General features: G+C 49.5%; 2 protein-coding genes and 1 non-coding gene across 3 annotated transcripts; 1 reads left to right on the forward strand and 2 right to left on the reverse strand.

The window, feature by feature from the left end:
• Positions 1-12,441: 12,441 nt before the first annotated feature.
• On the forward strand, positions 12,442-12,552 carry LOC128102719 (U6 spliceosomal RNA). Its single transcript, XR_008215488.1, has one exon. It is a non-coding gene; the product is annotated as a U6 spliceosomal RNA (small nuclear RNA).
• Positions 12,553-16,047: 3,495 nt separating this feature from the next.
• Positions 16,048-18,095, reverse strand: Rhov (ras homolog family member V). The gene is made up of 3 exons (XM_052723486.1): positions 17,771-18,095; positions 17,535-17,593; positions 16,048-17,339 (listed from the first exon to the last, which is right to left on the reverse strand). The coding sequence occupies exons 1-3, from the start codon at positions 17,976-17,978 to the stop codon at positions 16,896-16,898; spliced, it is 711 nt and encodes a 236-aa protein (XP_052579446.1). The 5' UTR covers positions 17,979-18,095; the 3' UTR covers positions 16,048-16,895.
• A 404-nt stretch (positions 18,096-18,499) lies between these two features.
• On the reverse strand, positions 18,500-19,053 carry LOC128101217 (60S ribosomal protein L21). Its single transcript, XM_052724132.1, has one exon. It carries the CDS (start codon positions 19,014-19,016, stop codon positions 18,534-18,536), a length of 483 nt encoding a protein of 160 aa, XP_052580092.1. The 5' UTR covers positions 19,017-19,053; the 3' UTR covers positions 18,500-18,533.
• Between the last annotated feature and the right edge of the window lie 146 nt (positions 19,054-19,199).

The following is a 19,199-nucleotide window of genomic DNA, read 5'->3' on the forward strand; positions in this document are numbered from 1 at the left end:
TGTCCTGTCCAACCGGTTCGGCCTTTGGCCACCCTGTTCGGCAGGTTTTCCCACCTCCTGAAACTGCCCTGGTTCCTCTGGGTGGAGAAAATTGTCACCTTTGACCACCATAGCGGAGGGCCATGGGACTATGGGTGTTGCTGCTCAGTGTTTCTCCTGGATGCCCATCATTCAGGCTCCCCTATCAGGTGGGTGAGGCTTAACTGATTGACTGGGGCTTGAACCGTGGCCGTCACTTGATGTTACCAGACCCAGGCCGGCGGTTACCTCCCTGCCCACCTGAGAGCCCTTGGCTTCTTCACAGGAATGCAGCCCCTCCCCCAGGCCCCAAGCTCCTGCCTAGTACCTACACTAGGTGAGATAGACCTCTCCAACTCACCCCCCTCCAGGGCTCAAACCACTTGGAGGTACCAAAAGTATCGAACTTTCAATAGATTGCAGTGAGCCGTGTGCCAAGCACTGGCGGTCCTTACACATTTGATATTGTCAGGGGAGGCACTGCTGGGATGCCTTTCGTGACACCCGTCGGCTCAGTACACAGCTCTGGTGCGTACAAATAGCATTCACAAGCCAGGGGGTTGACCGCAAAGCTTGAGTTACCCATTCTAAGGCTGGCATGTTAGGAGTGATTCTGAACCCTGGTAGAGAGGCTCGAAGGTCCCATGTTCCAGGAGATGTGGGGGACTGGTACACAAAGAGGGGAGGAAAGTGAGTTTCCCCAGCTGAGCACATCTCCACCCTCCTGCCCACCAGGAGAGCGCTCCCTCTGGTGCCTCTGCATTTTCGTACCTCCCCCTTTTTATCACTCAGCTAAACTTAGAACCGTCGAGCACCGGCCCAGGTGGCCGGCACTCCCTGCTCCACACCCTGGGTTTGCCAACAGGACCCTGAGCACATGGCATCCCTTCTTTTGTTTATGTACCTGTCTCCTTGCTAGGCTGTGAGCTCCTGGAGTCACAGGTGGCGTCTGAGTCAGCTCTGTCTCCAGCATGTCATGTTCCTTCTGTGACCTCAGTTAATGGTAGTTACTCAGCGGAGGTTGAGTACACGGCGGGGTGGGGTTCATGCCTTTTGTTTCATTTCACAGGCACAGGATTCGCTCACCTCACCCCCTATTCTGCCAGCCTATTTACCTACTCTTTGAGACTCAAAGTAGACGTTCTCCCCTTGATTCTTTATAAAGCACCGACAGGGTTAGGATGATGGACGACTCAAAGGCTATCCCAATTCCTAGGAGAGTAATCAGCACAGCGAGTGCCTAGCGAGTGTTGGTCTGAAATGAGCAGCCTGTCAGGAAGTGGTAGAGATCAGTGTGGATGGCAGGCAAAACACCTTCCCTATTTATTAACCAGGCTGCGGTGGCTAGAGGAGATGGAATCTCACAGAAGCCGCTAGGGGGCGTGCTAACCACTTGCTCCTCAAACCTGCTCCTTATCTCCGGAACTCCGCTCTCGGTTTCATCCTCCCCTAAATAATGCTTTGTCACGTCTTCCCGACTCCGCACTTGGCACAGGCAGTTGCCCAGAAACAGTTGTCCAGGCCTCAGGTGCGGCTTTGCCTCCACAAAGCACCTTTACCCCATGCAGCATTTGTTTCAAAAAAACTTCCACAAACTATCCAGCTGAGCTCACGGTGGCCCTCACTCAAGTTACGGGTGCTCTGTTGCATGCAGGTGAGCCCGTCCTTGTCCTGTGTTTGCCCTCCGATGTTTGGAAATCCTCAGGGCAGGGACTGGGTCTCATGCCAGCGCCCCATGCTAGTCCAGTTCTGTATACTAAGTACCTAGCTGTGAAGAGTCAAAGGCTTGCGACTGATGGAGACAGCATAGGTCTGGATTTGATTACCAACATTGGGGGGAAAAGAAAAGGGCAGTGAGGTGGTTCAGCAGGTAAAAGTGACATTCCCACAAATCTGATGACCTGCATTTGATCCTGGGACCCCAAAGTGGGAGAAGAGCCAGGCATGATGGCACACCTTCAATCCTGGCACTTGGGAAGCAGAGGCAAGTGGATCTACATCGTGAGTTCCAGGCTAACCAGGGCTACATAGTGAGACCCTGACTCAAAAAAATTAAATTAAAAAGAAAAAAACATGGAGGAAGAGAATTTTCTCCTGCAAGCAATCCTCTGATCTCCACTGGACTCCATGGCACTCTCATGCCCACGCTCGTACCACACACAGAGTAATAAGACAACGCTCCTGCCTGTGCTCATATCACACACACAATAATTAATAAGAAGATAATGTTGAGATTTATTTTTAATTATGTGTAGGTGTATATGTCCGAAGGCTGGAGGCATCAGATCCCCTAGTGCTGGAAAGACAGGCTGTGTGTGCTGCCTGAGACCAGTGCCAGGAACCGAACCCGGGTCCTCTGCAAGAGCAGCAAGTGCTCTTAGCCGCTGAGCCAACTCTCTAGCCCCAATTCTTTTTAAAGGTGGCACAGATATGGTGGCACATGCTTTTAATCCTAGCACTCAGGAGGCAGAGTCAGGCAGATCTGCATGAGTTTGAGGCCAGCCTGGGCTGCATAGTGAGTTCCAGGCCAGACAGAGCCACATAGTGACACTTTGTCTTGAAACATTTTAAAAGGCGGGGGTAGAGAGACTGCAGTATGGCTCTGGGTAAACACACTTGACACCAAGCCTGACTACCGGAGTTCAATACCCAGCACCCACGAAGTGAAAGAGAACCACTCCTGCAAGTTGTTCTCTGATCCCCACCTGCATCATGGCGCACGCGCACGCACGCACACACACACACATACATATACACATATACACACACACACACACACACACACATACACACACACATACACACACACACATACACACATATACACACACACACACATACACACATATACACATATACACACACACATACACACATATACACACACACACATACACACATATACACATATACACACACATACACACATATACACACACACACATACACACACACATACACACATATACACACACACATACACACATACACACATATACACATATACACACACACACATACACACACATACACACATACACACACACATACACACATATACACATATACACATACACACACATACACACACACATACACACACATATACACATATACACACACATACACACACATACACACACATACACACACATATACACATATACACACACACACACACATACACACATATACACACACACACATATACACATATACACACACACATAAACACACACACACATACACACATATACACATATACAGACACACACATACACACATATACACATATACACACACACACACACATACACACACACACAGAATTTAATATATATTTTTTAAAGATTAGCTTGAAGGCCAGGCATGGTAGCTCACACCTTTAATCAAGAGGCAGAGGCAGGTGGATCTCTGGGTTCAAGGCCAGCCTCGTCTACAGAGTGAGTTCTAGGACAGCCAAGGCTATGCAGAGAAACCCTCTCAAAAACATTTTTTTTAATTTATTTATTATTTTAAATAAATAAATAAATAAGAGCCTGGGCAAAGTAACAAGACTGTCTCCAAAAAAGGAAATTCAGTCGAGGGGGTTTTATGGAATAGGTATTGAGTAAGAGAGCTAAGATTCTAAAGGGATGCTTGGTCCTAGTTTGGTGTGGCTTTAATTTTCTTTGTGCATGTGCACAAATGTGTGCTTTTAGAGTCCAGAGAACAACCTTGGGATTCATTCTTCAGGTACTGTCCACTCATCTGAAACCGGCTCTCTCACTGGCCTGGTGCTCACCAATGAGGCTATGTTGGCAGGCCAGTGAGCCCAGGATTCTACCTGGCTCTGTCTCCCCAGCACTAGTAATAAAAATATGCACCACTGTGCCTGGTGTTTTTACCTGGGTTCTGGGGGTCAAGTTCAGTCCCTCAGCCTGGGTGGCCAGCACCTCAGAGACTGAGCTGTTTCTCCAGCCCTGTTCTGGTTTGTCTTAAGGCAGGGGTCTCATTCTGAAGCACCGGCTGGGGCAGGATGTGGTGGCACACACCTTTGATACCAGTACTAGGGAGGCAGAGACAGATGGATCTCTGTGTGTTTGAGACCAGCCTGGTCTACAGAGCGAGTTCAGGACAGCCAGAGTTACATAACAGAGAAAACCTGACTTTAAAAAAAAAAGAGACATGATGTAAAAGACACAGAATAAATTGAAAAATAAACAAATAAAAAGGGAAGGAAGAATCGACGAGTCTGGGCTACAGAGGGAGTTCAACTCCCGCCTGAATAACTCAGTGAGACCCTGTCTCAAAGTAAAAGGTAAAAAAGGGACTGAGAATAGATACAGCCTGGTGGGAAAGACACTTGCTTAGCATGTTCAAGACCCCAGAGTCAATCCCCAGTTCCACAATAAATGAATGAATGAATGAATGAATGAATGAATGAATGGATGGATGAATATGAAATGATGTGCTGTTTTGTTTTTGTCAACTTGACACAAATCAGAGTCACCCAGAAAGAGGGAACCTCGGTTGAGGAATGGTCTCCATCAGCATGGCCCCTAGACGTGTCTTCGGGGGCTTTTTTGGATTAATGGTTGATGGGGGAGGGCTCCACCCACTGTGGGCGGTGCCATCCCTGGGCAGGTCCCCGGGCAGGTAAGAAAAGTAGCCAGTAGCCGAGCAAGCCAGGAAGTAGCTTCCTCCATGGTTCCTGCTCTGCTCCTGCTTGAGTTCCCGCCCTCAGTAACGGACTGGGACTGGGGCGTGTAAGATGGTTTTGGTCATGGTGTTAGGTCACAGCCACAGAAAGCAAAATAGGACAGATGGCAATTGTGGTATGCTACAGCACAGATGAACCTTGAGATTAGGATAAGTGAAAAAACTCGTATTTTTTCCAAGGCATATTGTGTGACTCCAGTCTTATGAGGCGTCTTAGAGTAATCCTAGAGATGCAGGGTACAATTGTGATTGTAGGAGAAGGTGGGGAGGGATTTAATGGGTATACTATTTCAGTTTTGTGAGGTGAAAAGAATTCTAGGAATGGGAAATGGTGATTGCATTACAGTATGATTGCACTTAATACTATCGAACCAGACCCCTAAGGAAAATTAAAGCCAGGCATGAAGGAGCACTTCTAAATGCCAGTACTCAGGTAAGAGCCAAAAGGTTGTGGATTTGAGGGCAGCCTGGACTGCACACAAAGACCCTGTCTCAAAAAACAAAGTCTTATGCCCTTTGAATTTTACCACAATAAAAATAATTGTGGAAGGTGAGCAGGTGCATTTGAATGTGTGTGTGTTGGGCTGGGGAGTCCAAGCATAGCAAAGTCACAGGGACTGGTAGACAGGGGCTCCGCTGCTGAGCACGGGGCGGGGGTTGGTTGAGCAGGGAAAGGGGGGAGCCGGACTTGAAGGAGTGGATAGAGGCCCCATCACAGGAGGACATACCACAAGGAGGCGGAGAGAGGGAAGAGGGGAAACCAAGTCAGTTGGTGGAGATCACCTGTGTGTGTGAAGGGCAAGGCGTCTATGCTCCCAGGGCTAGCTGAGGACTGGCAGCCGGCTAGTCCTCTGTCCCCAAACAGTTAAGTTCTTGGAATAGCCGCCAATGTTATAGACTCAGGAAATTTCATTAAACACACACACACACACACACATGCATTGCTAGCTTCTTGGACTGGTGATCCAGAGCCTAAGCATTCAGTTTTAACCTCCATCATCTTCTCTATTCTATGCCACCCTGCCTCCTCCATTCTGAGGACTGATCTCCAGAAGTTTTTGATCCTAGAAGTTCAAATAAACAATGACAGATGGTATTGCTGTCTGATGCAGCTGTGTGTTTCTGTAATGCCAGCACCTGAGAGGTTGAGGCAGTGGCAGGAGTTCAAGGTCAGCTTCAGCTACATATCAAGTTTGAGGTCAACCCAGACTACATGAGATCCTATTAAAAAAAAAATCTAAACTAAATAAATCAATTGAAGTTGAAAACCTTGCTGCTTCCCCCCCACCCCCCGTGCCCCGAGCCAGCCCCACCACTTGAGCAAACAGCCCTGAACAAGGCCTGGTGTTACATAAGACCACTCCTGTCCCCAGCCAAGCCCTGAGACTGAGGCTCCAGAAGGCGTCCTTCCCCAGGAAGGGTTGTCAGTAGCCACACCTGAAAGCCTTGAACCTCAAAGGCTCTACTGGAGTCCAGTGGGGGTATCTAACCCTCTACAAGTTGTGAGAGCCCTGGGGCCTTGAATCAGTGGGGCCCAGAACCAAAAAACCAAGAGAAAGACCAGGAAAGAAAGCAGCTCCTTGTCATGGAGTTTAAAAAAAAACAAACAGAAAACCTGAAAAACTATTTACTCAAATGTCCACAAATTACCTCACACTGGGTCTAATTAATGACAGGGGCCTGTTATCCCAGTTACGAGGGAAGCTGAGGGCTGAGGCAGTAGGATGGCAAATTCCAGGCTGAGCTACGAAGAAAGGCTGGGCTGCTAGAGGCCTCGAGAAGGAAGCCCCTCCAAGACATGACTCTGGACTGGGCAGAGGGACAGCGTAAGCCCTAAGAGTCCTCAGCTCTGCGGGCCTGGGAGTTCAGGTGTGTGGCAGTGCCACCGACAGAAATGGGGGGGGGGGGGGGCGGTAGGAGAACCAGACAGAACGCTCAGGCACAGTCAGAAACTGGAGACCTGTTTCTTTGACTTTTACCATCAGTTACTTATTTACTTCCACCTGACCTTACAGGGGAGTGATTCAAGGTTGCTCAACAGGGTCCATAAATTATGCGATAGCATGGGTATGGGTAGAAACAAGACAAAGCAAACAAAAAACCCAAGAAGGAACAAAAGACAGGGTCAGGAGTGAGGCAAAAACACCAGAGTTGTGTCTGGGGGCCACATGGAGAAACGGAGTAGCTCTGCTATGGTACCACTGAGGCCAACTCTCGAGGGGAGGGGTCCGGGCTTGGCAGAGACAGTGGAGGCCTTGGGTTTAGGGGGTGGTCAGGGTGAAACCCAGGAATAGGACAGATGATTGTGAGAAAAATCAGACAGCTGAGGAGAAGGTGAGGAAGAGAATAAAAGAGGAGGCAGTGTCTTGGGAGGAGGGAAAGGATGGAGGAGGAAGACAGGGAGATCGGAAGGCAACAGGAAGCATGCTTGGCGGGAGTGATAGCCAAAGACTAAGGAATCACAGACTTCAAACCCTGTCAGGCTGGGGGCAGGAGGTCGCTGTCCTCACAGATGGTTGGAAGAGGGACCGGGGTTGGAGTCGTGACTAGAGGCTGCCTTTAGTGGCCAAGAAGATGAGAGAAGACCTTCCAGAGGCTGTAGAAGGCACTGTAAGGAGACTGTTGAGGAGAGGCCTGGGATGGGTGTTGGAATGAGCTTCAGGCTGAGGGCAGCAGGTTAGAGGTGCAGCAAGAGGCTTCGGCCAGATGCAAACACTGGCAGAGAAGCCGACACAGTTAGTCCAGACTCACTTGGGTTGTGTTTCCTGAGACCTCTCTCTGACCCATATACCTTCTTCCACGTGACCCCCTTTGCAAGTAATTTATGGTTTTGGGGTTGGCCATGTGGACCATGTGGTTTGCCTGTGGCCCTAACAATGAAAGAAATACAGGAAATAAAGAAGGTAGGTTTAGATGACAAATTTTTTCCCGTCCCACATCAGTGACATTAGCATTCAATCACAGGCTCTCTAGTCTTCTCCTATCTCAGTCCAGAACCACGAGGCTGTCACCACTGAGGAAAGTCCAGAGAGGGGCGGGGACAGGCCAGGATCGCACAGCCAGTGTTCGGGATTATTGCCAGCCTGGGAAGCCAGTGTCCAGCCCAAGTCCCGAAGCCTGCACCGTGGTAGTCTCGTCTTCACACAGCTGGGTTCAGCTTTGGTTTCTGTCTTTTCTCTGGAAGTGGGACAAAGAAACCCAGAGCCAAGAAGCTGCCAGGGCTGGTCCCAAGCCCCAGGAGGCTGGGAACCAAAGGTCCACACCCATGTAAACACAGAGCAGCTCTGATACCTCTTACTTGGCACTTACCAGCTTCCTCCAAATCAGTTCTCGACTATTATCTTGCTTATCCCCACTGGTCCCCTGGGAGCCAGGGAGTGGCAGAGAGTATTAGCCTCACTTCAGAACTGTTAGAAACTCAGCAGCAGGGAAGGCAGTAATTTGCCCCAAGTCACCCAACAAGTAAGGATGGGGCTGGACCTAGAGACCAAATCTTCTAGGCTGTGTGTGTATGTATGCGTGCATGCATGCGTGTGTATGCGTGTGCATGTCGTGTGTGTGTGTGTCCGTGTGTATGCGTGTGCATGTCGTGTGTGTGTGTGTGTGTGTGTGTGTGTGTGTGTGTGTGTGTGTGTGCTATTGGTGAGGGTAAGGATCAGCAAAGAATGTAGCCTACTGGCTGGCAAAGGGGGTAGTGGGTTGTGCACACGGTCTCCAGAATAAAGGGCCTCCTGTTATACAAGGAGATCTCAACACAGCACTGCTGGAGGGACAGACAGCTACTGAGAATGCTGTGCTAGCTGATCCCAGCTAGAGGGGAGGCCAGGCGGAAACCGTGGAGTCTAATCACAAGGAACATAGGCCTGAAGGAGGAAGCAATAACAACAGGTGTCCCTGTGTGGGGTCCAGCTCCCTGCTTTCCAGTTCCAACAGGCCCCTGGGAATTCTTAAGCTCACACAGGACCCGAACACTTTCCTGATGCCCCTCGATGCTGGGGTCCAGGATTGGGGAGAGGCATCTGGACACCTGGGGAGATAGGCATACTGTAGCAGGTAGGGGTCAAAGAGGCATGGAGTTGACGATGATAATGACGACGATGATGACGATGGAGTCCATCTTCCAGAGGGGGTACAAGTAGGTTACTGAACAGCCAGGCTGTTATCCAAGGCCCTATAGCCTGAAATGAGTCCTACCATCACCCGAGCTCTTGACCCATCCTCAGCTTCAGTTTGAAAAGAGCCCTAAAAACATTCCGGCAGCCGAGCAGATAGTTCCGTGATTCCATCTGTGTTCTCACCCTCTCCCCGCTGCCTCCCTCCCTTTACTCCCCAGCCTAGGACAACCCAGACTCTCAGAACCCTGGCCTGTTCAGCTTTGCCCTCCAAGAAACCCATTTCTTTTTTTCCTTTCCTTTCCTTTCCTTTCCTTTCCTTTCCTTTCCTTTCCTTTCCTTTCCTTTCCTTTCCTTTCCTCTCTCTCTCTCTCTCTCTCTCTCTCTCTCTCTCTCTCTCTCTCTCTCTCTCCCCCTTCCCTCCCTTCTCTCCTTCCTTCCTTTATTTCTCTCCTTCCCCTCTTCTTTTTGAGATAGGGTCTCTCTATGTAGGTTGTTCTGGAACTAGCTATGTAGACCAAACTGGACTCAAACTCATATTCTCCTGCCTCTTCCTCCCAAGTGCTGGGATTAAAGTTGCATTTCACTACGCTCAGCTTGAGACCTATTTCTTAGGGCAGAACCTTCAAACCCCCCCACCCCCACTCCCCCACCCTCACCCCCGCCATGCAGAATTCTGAGAAGAGGCTTAGATCAGGAGACCCAGAACAGGCAGTTGACAGACATGAGGTTGCCTAGTGTTGCTGCACACAGGGACAGAAAGCGACAGTGCTTAGACCCAGGAAGTCACTCCCTACTGTTCACACTGACTCATGAGGCCCCTCTACTACACTCTGCTCACCTCACCAGGGATCTGGCCCAAGCCCAAGGAGAGGACTTCTGGCGCAGCCCTGCTAAGAGCTGGGTTTCCTGGCAGCCAAGCACAGTGGGCAGGTCTGACCTGTGCAATATGATCTGTGGTTACAGCCTGGGGCCAGGGCTGGTTGCAAAAGGGGCCGGTACTCCTGACACAGTCTGCTCTCGGTCTCACGGTCTCACTTGTAAGCTGGTTCCCAGGAGACTGGAGAGACCAGGGAGGGTGCGTCACCTCTGCTCTGGCATCATTCCGCTCTTATGCAGCAGCCAGGGCACAGCTCCTTCGGATGTCCACGCACTCAGATTCACACCAATCCAGGCTGAGCAAGAACATCCAGCACAAAGACCTCACAGAAGTCAACACAGATAGAACTGAGCTCAGGCACAGAGACGACAGGCCCCAGGAAAGCAGCCAACACAGATGTTTAGAAAGGAGCACAAAGACCCTCACGCTTTCCCAGCCTCAGATGAAATTCTACACAGCACACACTCTTGAGGACAGACCTGATGCAAACACAGACATACGTACACTTTAGGTAAAGATGGCCACCTAGGGTTGGAGAGATGGCTTACCTGATGAGATCATTGGCTGATTTTCAGAGGGTCCTAGCACCACACAGCAGCTCATAGCCATCAACTCCAGTTCTGACATCTTCTTCTGGCCTTGGAGGGCACCAGGCACATCAGATATGCATGCAGAGACAAAATACCCATACATATAAAATAAGTTAAAAAGATGACCATCCACACTTACATAGATATTCGTATATGTATTTTGTTGTTGTTGTTTTTTTCTCTTTTGTTTTTCAAGACAGAGTTCCACCGAGTAGTTTTAGTGCCTGTCCTGGATCTCGATCTGTAGACCAGGCTGGCCTTGAACTCACAGAGATCCACCTGGCTCTGCCTCCCAGGTGCTGGGATTAGTGTGCGCCACCACTGCCCAGCAATATTCGTATACATGATTACTCAGACTTTTTCACTGAAAAAATGTCAAATACACAGCACAAAAGTCAGCCACACAGAGTAAGGTACATATGTGAAACTGTATACACACTGTTGTCATTTAGTATTTATTGAGTACTCCTGATCCATTACTCAACCTCCAACAGAGATAACCTCCCTCCCCCAATCACACATATAAACTCAAGCTTCCTCAGGACTCACTTATGATCCACTGGGGCCCAATCACCAAGCCAAAGATGGAGGGCATGTTTTCTTCTGTCAAGGATGCGTGGCCTCTCGCCCTAAAACAAAACAAAACAAAACAAACAAACAAAAAGCCCAGCAGAGCTGTACTATCACTTATACTAGTTGAGGAAGGCAACCTAGCTAGGAATCTAGCCGAGGATGTCGAAGTCAGGGTCACATGAAGTTCAGAAGACACCTGCTGCCTACAGTTGGCTGTCTTCTTCCGTGTGGGTCCTGGAGACTGAACAAGAGCCTGTCCTAAAAGTAAAAAGGAGGAGAAAAGGGGCAGTGTGTGGGAAGGTAGGTGGGAATCCGTAGCTCAGTGGTAGATCACATGTCACACACACACACACACACACACACACACACACACACACACACACACACACACACAAGATCCTAGGTTCAGTCCTAGGTACAGCCAAGGAAGGAAGGGAGAGATGGCGGAACTAATTTACTTACGCTCTGGAGACAGAAGAGGCTCTCATATTCCAGGCCAACCTGGGCTGTATAATGAGAATAAATAGTAAACAGTAAGTAAATAGGTAAACAAATAAATGCCTGGAATGTAACTCGGTAGGCAGAGAGAGTGCTTCCTTGGCACACACCAGACAGTGGGTTTGAACTCCAGTACTACACAAACTGGATGTGGCATTGAATCCCTGTAATCTTAGCACTTGAGAGGTGGGGGTAGAAGTATCAGAAGTTCAAGGTCAATCTAATCTACTATAGCAAGTTCAAGGACAGCCTGGGCTACACAATACCCTGTTTCAAAAAAATAAAGATGGGGCCCCTCCTGGCTGGGACTCAGGTCAATCCTTGCTCAGCCATCATCAGAGAAGCTTCCTCCTGCAGCAGATGGGAGCTAACACAGTGACCCATAACAGGGCAATGTGCATGAATGAGCGACCTAAAACCCATGTTTTCATTAAACCCTTCTCCTCAGGACTCAGGCAGCTATGAGGAAGAGGAGGCAGAATGACTGTAAGAGCCAGTGGGGATGGACGACACAAGGAAGCAGTGTTCTCCAGACACAACAGGACTGACACACACGAACTCACAGAGACTGTGGCAGAACTCACAGCGCCGCACAGGTCCAAGCCAGGTGGGGCTCCAGTGCTGAGGAGGGAGAATTGGCCAAGAAGCTATCTCCAACTGACATCCGCTTACAAAGGAAAAATTCGTTTTCTCCTATGGAGTCTCCCTGTTAACCACACTTTAGGGCAAGCCCCTTGCCCAGCAGTGGATGGCCAACACAAAGCAAACTCAATTCTATTTTTGTAGACTTTTGGTCTCCTATTGCCTTGTTTGGGCATTTTTTGTCTTACTGGTCTTTTGCTTAGATATTACAGTTACTGATTTTGTGGTTTTATGGGTTTTGTTTTTGTGTATATATGTGTACCTTGTGTTTTTCTTTTTTGTTGTTGTTGTTTGCCTGTTTGTTTTCTAAAGAAAGGGAGAAAGGGCATGGAGTCGGGTGGGTGGGGAAGAGCTGGGAGGCGTTGGGGGAGGGGAAACTGTGATCAGAATATATTGAATTTTATTTTCAATAAAAAAAATAAAGATGGTGTTCCTTACAGCAATACACATGCTTTAACATTGGAACGATATAATACAGAGATTAGCATGGTCCTTGTGCGAAGATGACATGCAAATCTGTGAAACATTCCTTATTTAAAAAAAATAAGGAAGTCTGGAAGTGGTGGCACATGCCTTTAATCCCAGCATTTGGGAGGCAGAGGCAGGCAGATTTCTGTGAGTTCGAGGCCAGCCTGGGCTACAAAGTAAATTTTAGGACACAGAGAAACCTTGTCTCAAAAAACAAAAACAAACAAACAAACAAGCAAACACAATAAGGGCTGGCTCTGTTGTACACAGACAGGTTCAGCTGCTCTAAGTCCAGATCCAGAGGGAGCAAACGCCTCTAGCTTCCAAGGCTGTACTAATGTGCACATACCCAACACACACACACACACCCACACACACACACACACACACACACACACACACACTCACACACACTCACACACAGTCACACATACATATTCACTCACACACTCACACATACATACACACACACACACATACACAGTCACACATACATACACACTCACACATACATACACACACACACACATACACACACAGTCACACATACATACACACTCACACATACATACACACACACACATACACACACAGTCACACATACATACACACTCACACATACATACACACACACACATACACACACAGTCACACATACATACTCACACACACACATACATACACACACACACATGCACACACACACACTCACACATACACATACACACACACACACACACACACACACACAGAGGAAAATAGAAGAGGAGCCCAGTAGGAGCAGGAGAGGGACAGAAAGGGTAACTGTATTTGTGTGTGTGTTAAATACAGTAAAAACCCATTGTGTACATGTATGAAAATGTCATAATGAGCTGGGCGGTGGTAGCACATGTCTTTAATCACAGCACTTGGGAGGCAAAAGCAGGTGAATTTGAATTCGAGGCCTGCCTGGCCTACAGAGTGAGTTCCAGGACAGTCAAGGTTACAGAGCGAGAAAGAGAGACCCTGTCTTGTAAAACAAACAAACAAAAAACACAAAACAAACAAAAAGTCACAATGAAACCAATTATTATGCATAGTTAATACATGCTGACAAGAACATTAAAAATTAAAATAAATAAGCAAATACAATGAAAAATAGAAAAATGAATCTGTGAGACTCTATCTCAAAACTACATTGATTTGGAGATTCCGTTTACATATACATATATGTATATGTAATGGATATATATACACACATTTGTATGTAGCACATAATTTTATCCAAGTAATAATAAATATTCCTGTATGTGTAGATTCCTGTAGAGTGAGTGTTTGCCTATGTTAAGCAAAGCCCTGGTTTTTATCCTCAAGACTGAAAAAACAACAATAACAACAAAACTGTCCCAGGAAGTAGAGAAAGGCCACACTACCTAAAGAGGCAGGATGAGAGAGCTAGAGGGATTTGGCACTGGAAATTCTTCTCCTGCACAATCCTGGCCCGATCCTCAGCTTCTGGCTCTCAGTGACACAAACCTGAAGCTGAACGTAATCCTGATGAGTCTAAACAGTTAAGGGACAATGGTCCACGCTGCCCAAGCCCACAGGGTTAAGTGGGTTCTCCTTGGTGAATCTGGGAGTCTCTTCTGTGTATCTTCCATGTGCTGAGCCACAGTGAAGACACTCAGTCATCCCAGCACCTTCTGGAGGAGGGAGGAGCTGGAAGCCGGCTAGAGGAGAAACGGGATATCTGGGAGGGGGCAGGGGACAGTTTCTAGACTAGATCTTGCAAATTGCAAGCCAAACCTTGGAGTCAAAAGCAGGAGATAGTTGGGGATCACTGAAACAAACTGTTGTGGTTCAGACTGCTGTTAGATTTGGGGAGGCCTTAAAGGCCCGAGTGAAGAGCTGGGAGTTCTGAAGACAGTAAGAGCTGATTTCAGTGTTGGGCCATGGAGGAGCCAGGGGGAAGCCTCAGGGACGAGGAGTGAGTCAACAGAGATCCTGACCAGGTTCAGTGACTGTCCCGAGAGGAAGCGTGAGGACAGAGGCTGCAGCCCCAGTGACTCAGAGCTGCTGGTACCGTGAGAGAAACCAGAAATTGTGTGTGGGATGGCGGAGCCTCAATCAGGCTTCTGTGCCCCACAGTCCCAAGGCCCCTTGGAATTGTCTGAAGATCAATCAAGAGTCCTGGGCACTTCAGTTTACAAATACGGAAACTGAGGAACAAAGAGGGAAATGAGCTGGGTGGGAGGGCACACTTTTAATCCCGGCACTTGGGAAACAGAGGCAGGTGGATCTTTTTGAGTTCCAGGCTAGCCAAGGCTATGAAGTGAGATCTGGTCTAAAAAAAAAAGAAAGAAAAAAGAAATTATTTGCCTGTGGTGATGGGTGTCAGGACTTGAACTTTAGAACTTGAACCTGGGTCTCTCTCTGTCCTAGAAGGAGCATGCCAGGTTAGGTTAGGTGACAGCTGGCTATGAGCGTATCTGTCATAATGCAGCTCATCGCCTCCACCTAAGGAGATAAGGAAACAAAAGAAAGGGACTGATGCTCTGGTGGATAGGAAGCAGCCTTGGCGAAAAAGAAACCTGGGGTTACCTAAGATTTCACTGGGCTAGTATTTCTGTCCCTCAGTGTTGCTTACACACACACACACACACACACCTGTAGCTTCCTGGAAAGGGACCTGAGGCCCAGTGGATTGGGATGGGTATGGGTGCTCACCTGGCCCAGCAGGTGCCTAGTAGGTGTTATAGGTGTACCTCAGAAATACTTCTATAGAATGCCACCCATACACCTAACTCTACAGTGCTCCTCTAACCACTTGGTAATAATCTCACTTGGCATACTACCTTTTTGTCTCCAGACCGTGGTTTCCTTAAAGCAGAATAAGTTTTGTTTTCCCCCAAAATGCTCTTTAAAGTTCCTCCTAGTTCCAGTCCTTGGATTCCTATTCCCCTCCAAGCCGTCTGCCAGTGAACCCTCATGGACAAAGGATTCTGGGACCAAACCTCCATTTACATTGTCCACAGCCAGCATCCTGACCCACAATAAATCTTCATGTGTCAAGGCTGAAGACTGGTCCAACCAACCCAAGGCTACAAGCTTTGGCCCGTGGTTGAGGTTTAAAGCTGTATAGGTTGTCCTTGGTTTTTAAAGCTGGGGTGACATTCCCTAGCCAGACCCTGGGTCCTGAAAACTGTTCAGAGGCTGGGAAGATGGGCTTGAGAATGTCCTAGAGCCCCAGTGCTGAGCATCGTACTCTAGAAAGGAGGGGGAGAAGGGAGGGCCCCACCTACCTGGTGAGGTCATGGGAAAGCAGCTCTGGCGCTGACACCTGGGGAAACCCGTTTCCAGGCTGCTTCCCACGCTAGCTCTCCTGGGAACCAACTAAGCCAAGCCCCAAGCAGAGAGCCCCACACCTGTTCCCCCTAGTCCAGTTCCCATCACACTGGCCCATCTGACCCAGCCCCCACCCTTCAACGGAGCCTCAGCTCCCAATCCATCTACCCAGGCTGTTGGGCCTTAGAAAGGTCACGAAGGGGCATTGGACTGAGCGGTCCAGGAAACCACAGACAGCAGCTTCAGAAACACAAGGTTTTATTTGCAGACTGCATTGCTCACCTTCCAAGTCATGACCTTGGGGAAAGGGATGACCCTACCCCTTCCTCTCAGGCTCTCATTTGCAGCTCCTCCCCCTCCCTTTGCTGGGCCTGGACTCTCACTTCCTGCCCCTCCGCTGGCCCAGCCAGTTTGGGCAGTGCCTAGGGAGCCCTGAGACCCAGTTCTTCCCAGGGAGCAGCCCCAGCCTCCCTGGCCTTGGGGCTTGAGGGCAGCCCAGGTGTCAGCCTTCTCCACAGCTGTCCACCCTGCTCTCCTTCCCCCTCCAGCCCAGTCCTCTCATCTGCCTCCAGTCCACCACATCAAGTCTCACTTCCTGTTTCCCGTCTCAATCTCTCACTGGCCTCTTCTTCATACTCCATCTCAAACTGCTCCAAATCAAGGCTGACCACCTTCCAACCCTCCGAGACGCCTCACTGTTTCCCCTGCTTTATCACACCCGCGCTAGGAGAGGGTGAGGCCACCCACAATGGGCTGCATTCAACCAAGCTGACCTGTGGCCCCACGGTAAGAAACTGGGAATTACATCCCAAGCTGCTCAGACACACTGACACTGATGCGATTATCCCATGAAATTCCAAGTGCTGGGATTTTCCTGTGAGTCTTGACCAAAGAAATCCAAATCAGAGCCAGCCCCTTGCACAGGACAGAGCTCCCCCTGTCTTACCAGCGTGTGCAGCTAGAGGCCCATATCCCCTGCGTTCAATAGAGAACTGAGTCCCAGGAGCTGGCCAGGCCCTGCTAGTACCCCATGTCCCAGGGTCCAGAAGTCTCCGGCCGCCTGCCTACCGCTTGCACTGCTATAACTGCTCAAACAAAGCAGAAGAACTTCTTCCAGCGGCAGCGGGAGAGCGTGCGCACACCTTTTGCGTTCAGTTTCTTCTCTAGGCGAGCTTTGTGCTCAATGGCGCTGAGAATGGCCGAGTCAAACACCTCCTTCAAGTTCTTCTGCGTCAAGGCTGAGCACTCAAGGTAGCAGCAGGCCCGGATCTTCTCGGCCAGACCCTGGGCTTGAGGTTGGGGTACTGGACCCTCCCGACCTCCCTGGTCCAGCTGAATTAGTACATTGACATCGTCCCTCAGGTCAGCCTGAGTGCCCACCAGCAACACAGGTGCTTGGGGGTTGTGAGTGCGGATCTCCGGCAGCCATTTTTCTGTGATGTTTTGGAAGGAGCTGGGCTGCACCACGCTGAAGCAAGCCAGAAAGACATCAGTATCCGGGTAGCAGAGGGAGCGAAGCCGGTCAAAGTCCTCCTGGGGTAGCAATGCCAGTTGTTAGCAAGATCATTCCCTTCACATTGGAACCAGAGTCTGCTTTCTCACTTGGGGGTGGAGACCTAAGACTCCCAAAGCCCAAGGCCTACTCCATTCCTACTCCATGAAGGAATCCTCTCGGCCTCCAACCCTCTCCAACCCCTAGCCCATCGAAGCCTACATCCAGATTCTCACCTGCCCTGCAGTGTCCCAGAGCTCGATTCGCACAGGGGCTCCATCTACCAGGACTTGCACTGCAGGGGTGGGGAGGGAAAAGCATGAGTTAGCCACAGCATCCTCGTCCCTCTAGGCCGGCCTCACCAGCGCCGCCTCCGGACCTGCTCCCGGGGGTCTTCCGTGCCCTCCCGAAAGCACGCACACCCTAATCCACAGCCCCACCCTAGCCTCAGGGGCCCTCCGGTAGTACATACCGGAGAAGGTGTCCAGTGCCGTGGGCCGGTAGCGCGCCGGGTACCCATTGCAGGTGTAGCTGACGATGAGGCTGCTCTTGCCCACCGCGCCATCGCCCACTAGCACGCATTTGATGCCCAGCTCCGGAGGCGCGCTGCGCCGCCGCGGAGGAGGGGTTGAGGCTGGGAGAGGCGGTGGCTCGGCCTCGCTCAGCTCCCGCGGCGGCATGGCCCGCTCCCGGGGTAGCAGAGGGGCCAGCCCGGACCAGGCTCCGCAGCGCTCAGGGAAGCAGGTTCGGCAGTCAGACGCAGACAGTCTGTCCAAGCTGGGCACGCCCGCTAGAGGCTAGCAGAGGGTATATATGTTGGGCCCCGCCCACCTCATCTGCATGTCCCAAGTGGCCCGGACCCCGCCCACCGACCTGGACCTCCCTCTGCAGAACACTGAGCGGATAGCAAAGCATGCAGAGAAGAAAGGGATATGAAAACCTGGCACCAGGAAGGTACAAGGACAAAGACCCGACATGTGATATGTGGTAGATCCAGGATTTATTGTTAGTAGGAAGACACAAACTACAGAATTCATAATACAGCATGTTCAAATTAAACACATCACATTAAACCTTTCCTAAGTAAAAAGAAAAAAAAAAGAGCTTTTATATATATGTTGGTATAGGTATTAAACATCAGTACAGTAATTTTATTAATACAGTATTCTTTTTTTTTTTTTTTTTTTTTTTTTTTTTGCCCTTTACAGTCCAGGTCTTTTATTTCTTTTTGTACATTAGGCCATGAATTCGTATGGAATGGGCTCCAGTAGCTCAGGCTCCTTCCCGTTAGTCCTCACAAAGTGTGCTTCTCTGGGTGGGGCGGGCTGGCGCTTCAGCTGCACCCAGGTGCCCTTCTCCTTGGCTTCCTTTTTCTTCTGGTCGTTCTCCTTCACCCGCTTCAGGAAGCTGTCTCGGCTCTTAGAGTGCTTGATGTGCTCAATCCGCACGTTGATTCTCTTGGCAAGGATCTTGCCCTTAACTTGCTTGTTTACAATGATGCCCACGGCATGCTGGGTGACATTGTAGACTCTTCCGGTTTTGCCATGGTAACACTTATGAGGCATTCCTTTTTGAACAGTGCCCATTCCCTTGATGTCTACAATATCACCTTTCTTGTAGATTCGCATGTAAGTAGCCAAAGGAACAACTCCATGTTTCCTAAAAGGCCTGGAGAACATATAGCGGGTCCCCCTCCTCTTTCCCTTTGTGTTCGTCATTTTGGCGAGTTACTGGAAGATGGCTGCCGCGGCCAAAAGGCAATACAGTATTCTTTTAATCTACTGGGAATGAGGCTGAGATTGTAGCCCAGAGAGCCTGCCTAGCATGTATAAAGCCCTGGGTCTGATCCCCAGTACCACTGACCTGGTGAATTCCTCTAACCCAAGCACTCTAGGGGTGGA

Source organism: Peromyscus californicus, unplaced genomic scaffold (genome assembly GCF_007827085.1).
Source record: "Peromyscus californicus insignis strain IS unplaced genomic scaffold, ASM782708v3 Scaffold_7__1_contigs__length_154581171, whole genome shotgun sequence".
NCBI lineage: Eukaryota > Metazoa > Chordata > Mammalia > Rodentia > Cricetidae > Peromyscus > Peromyscus californicus.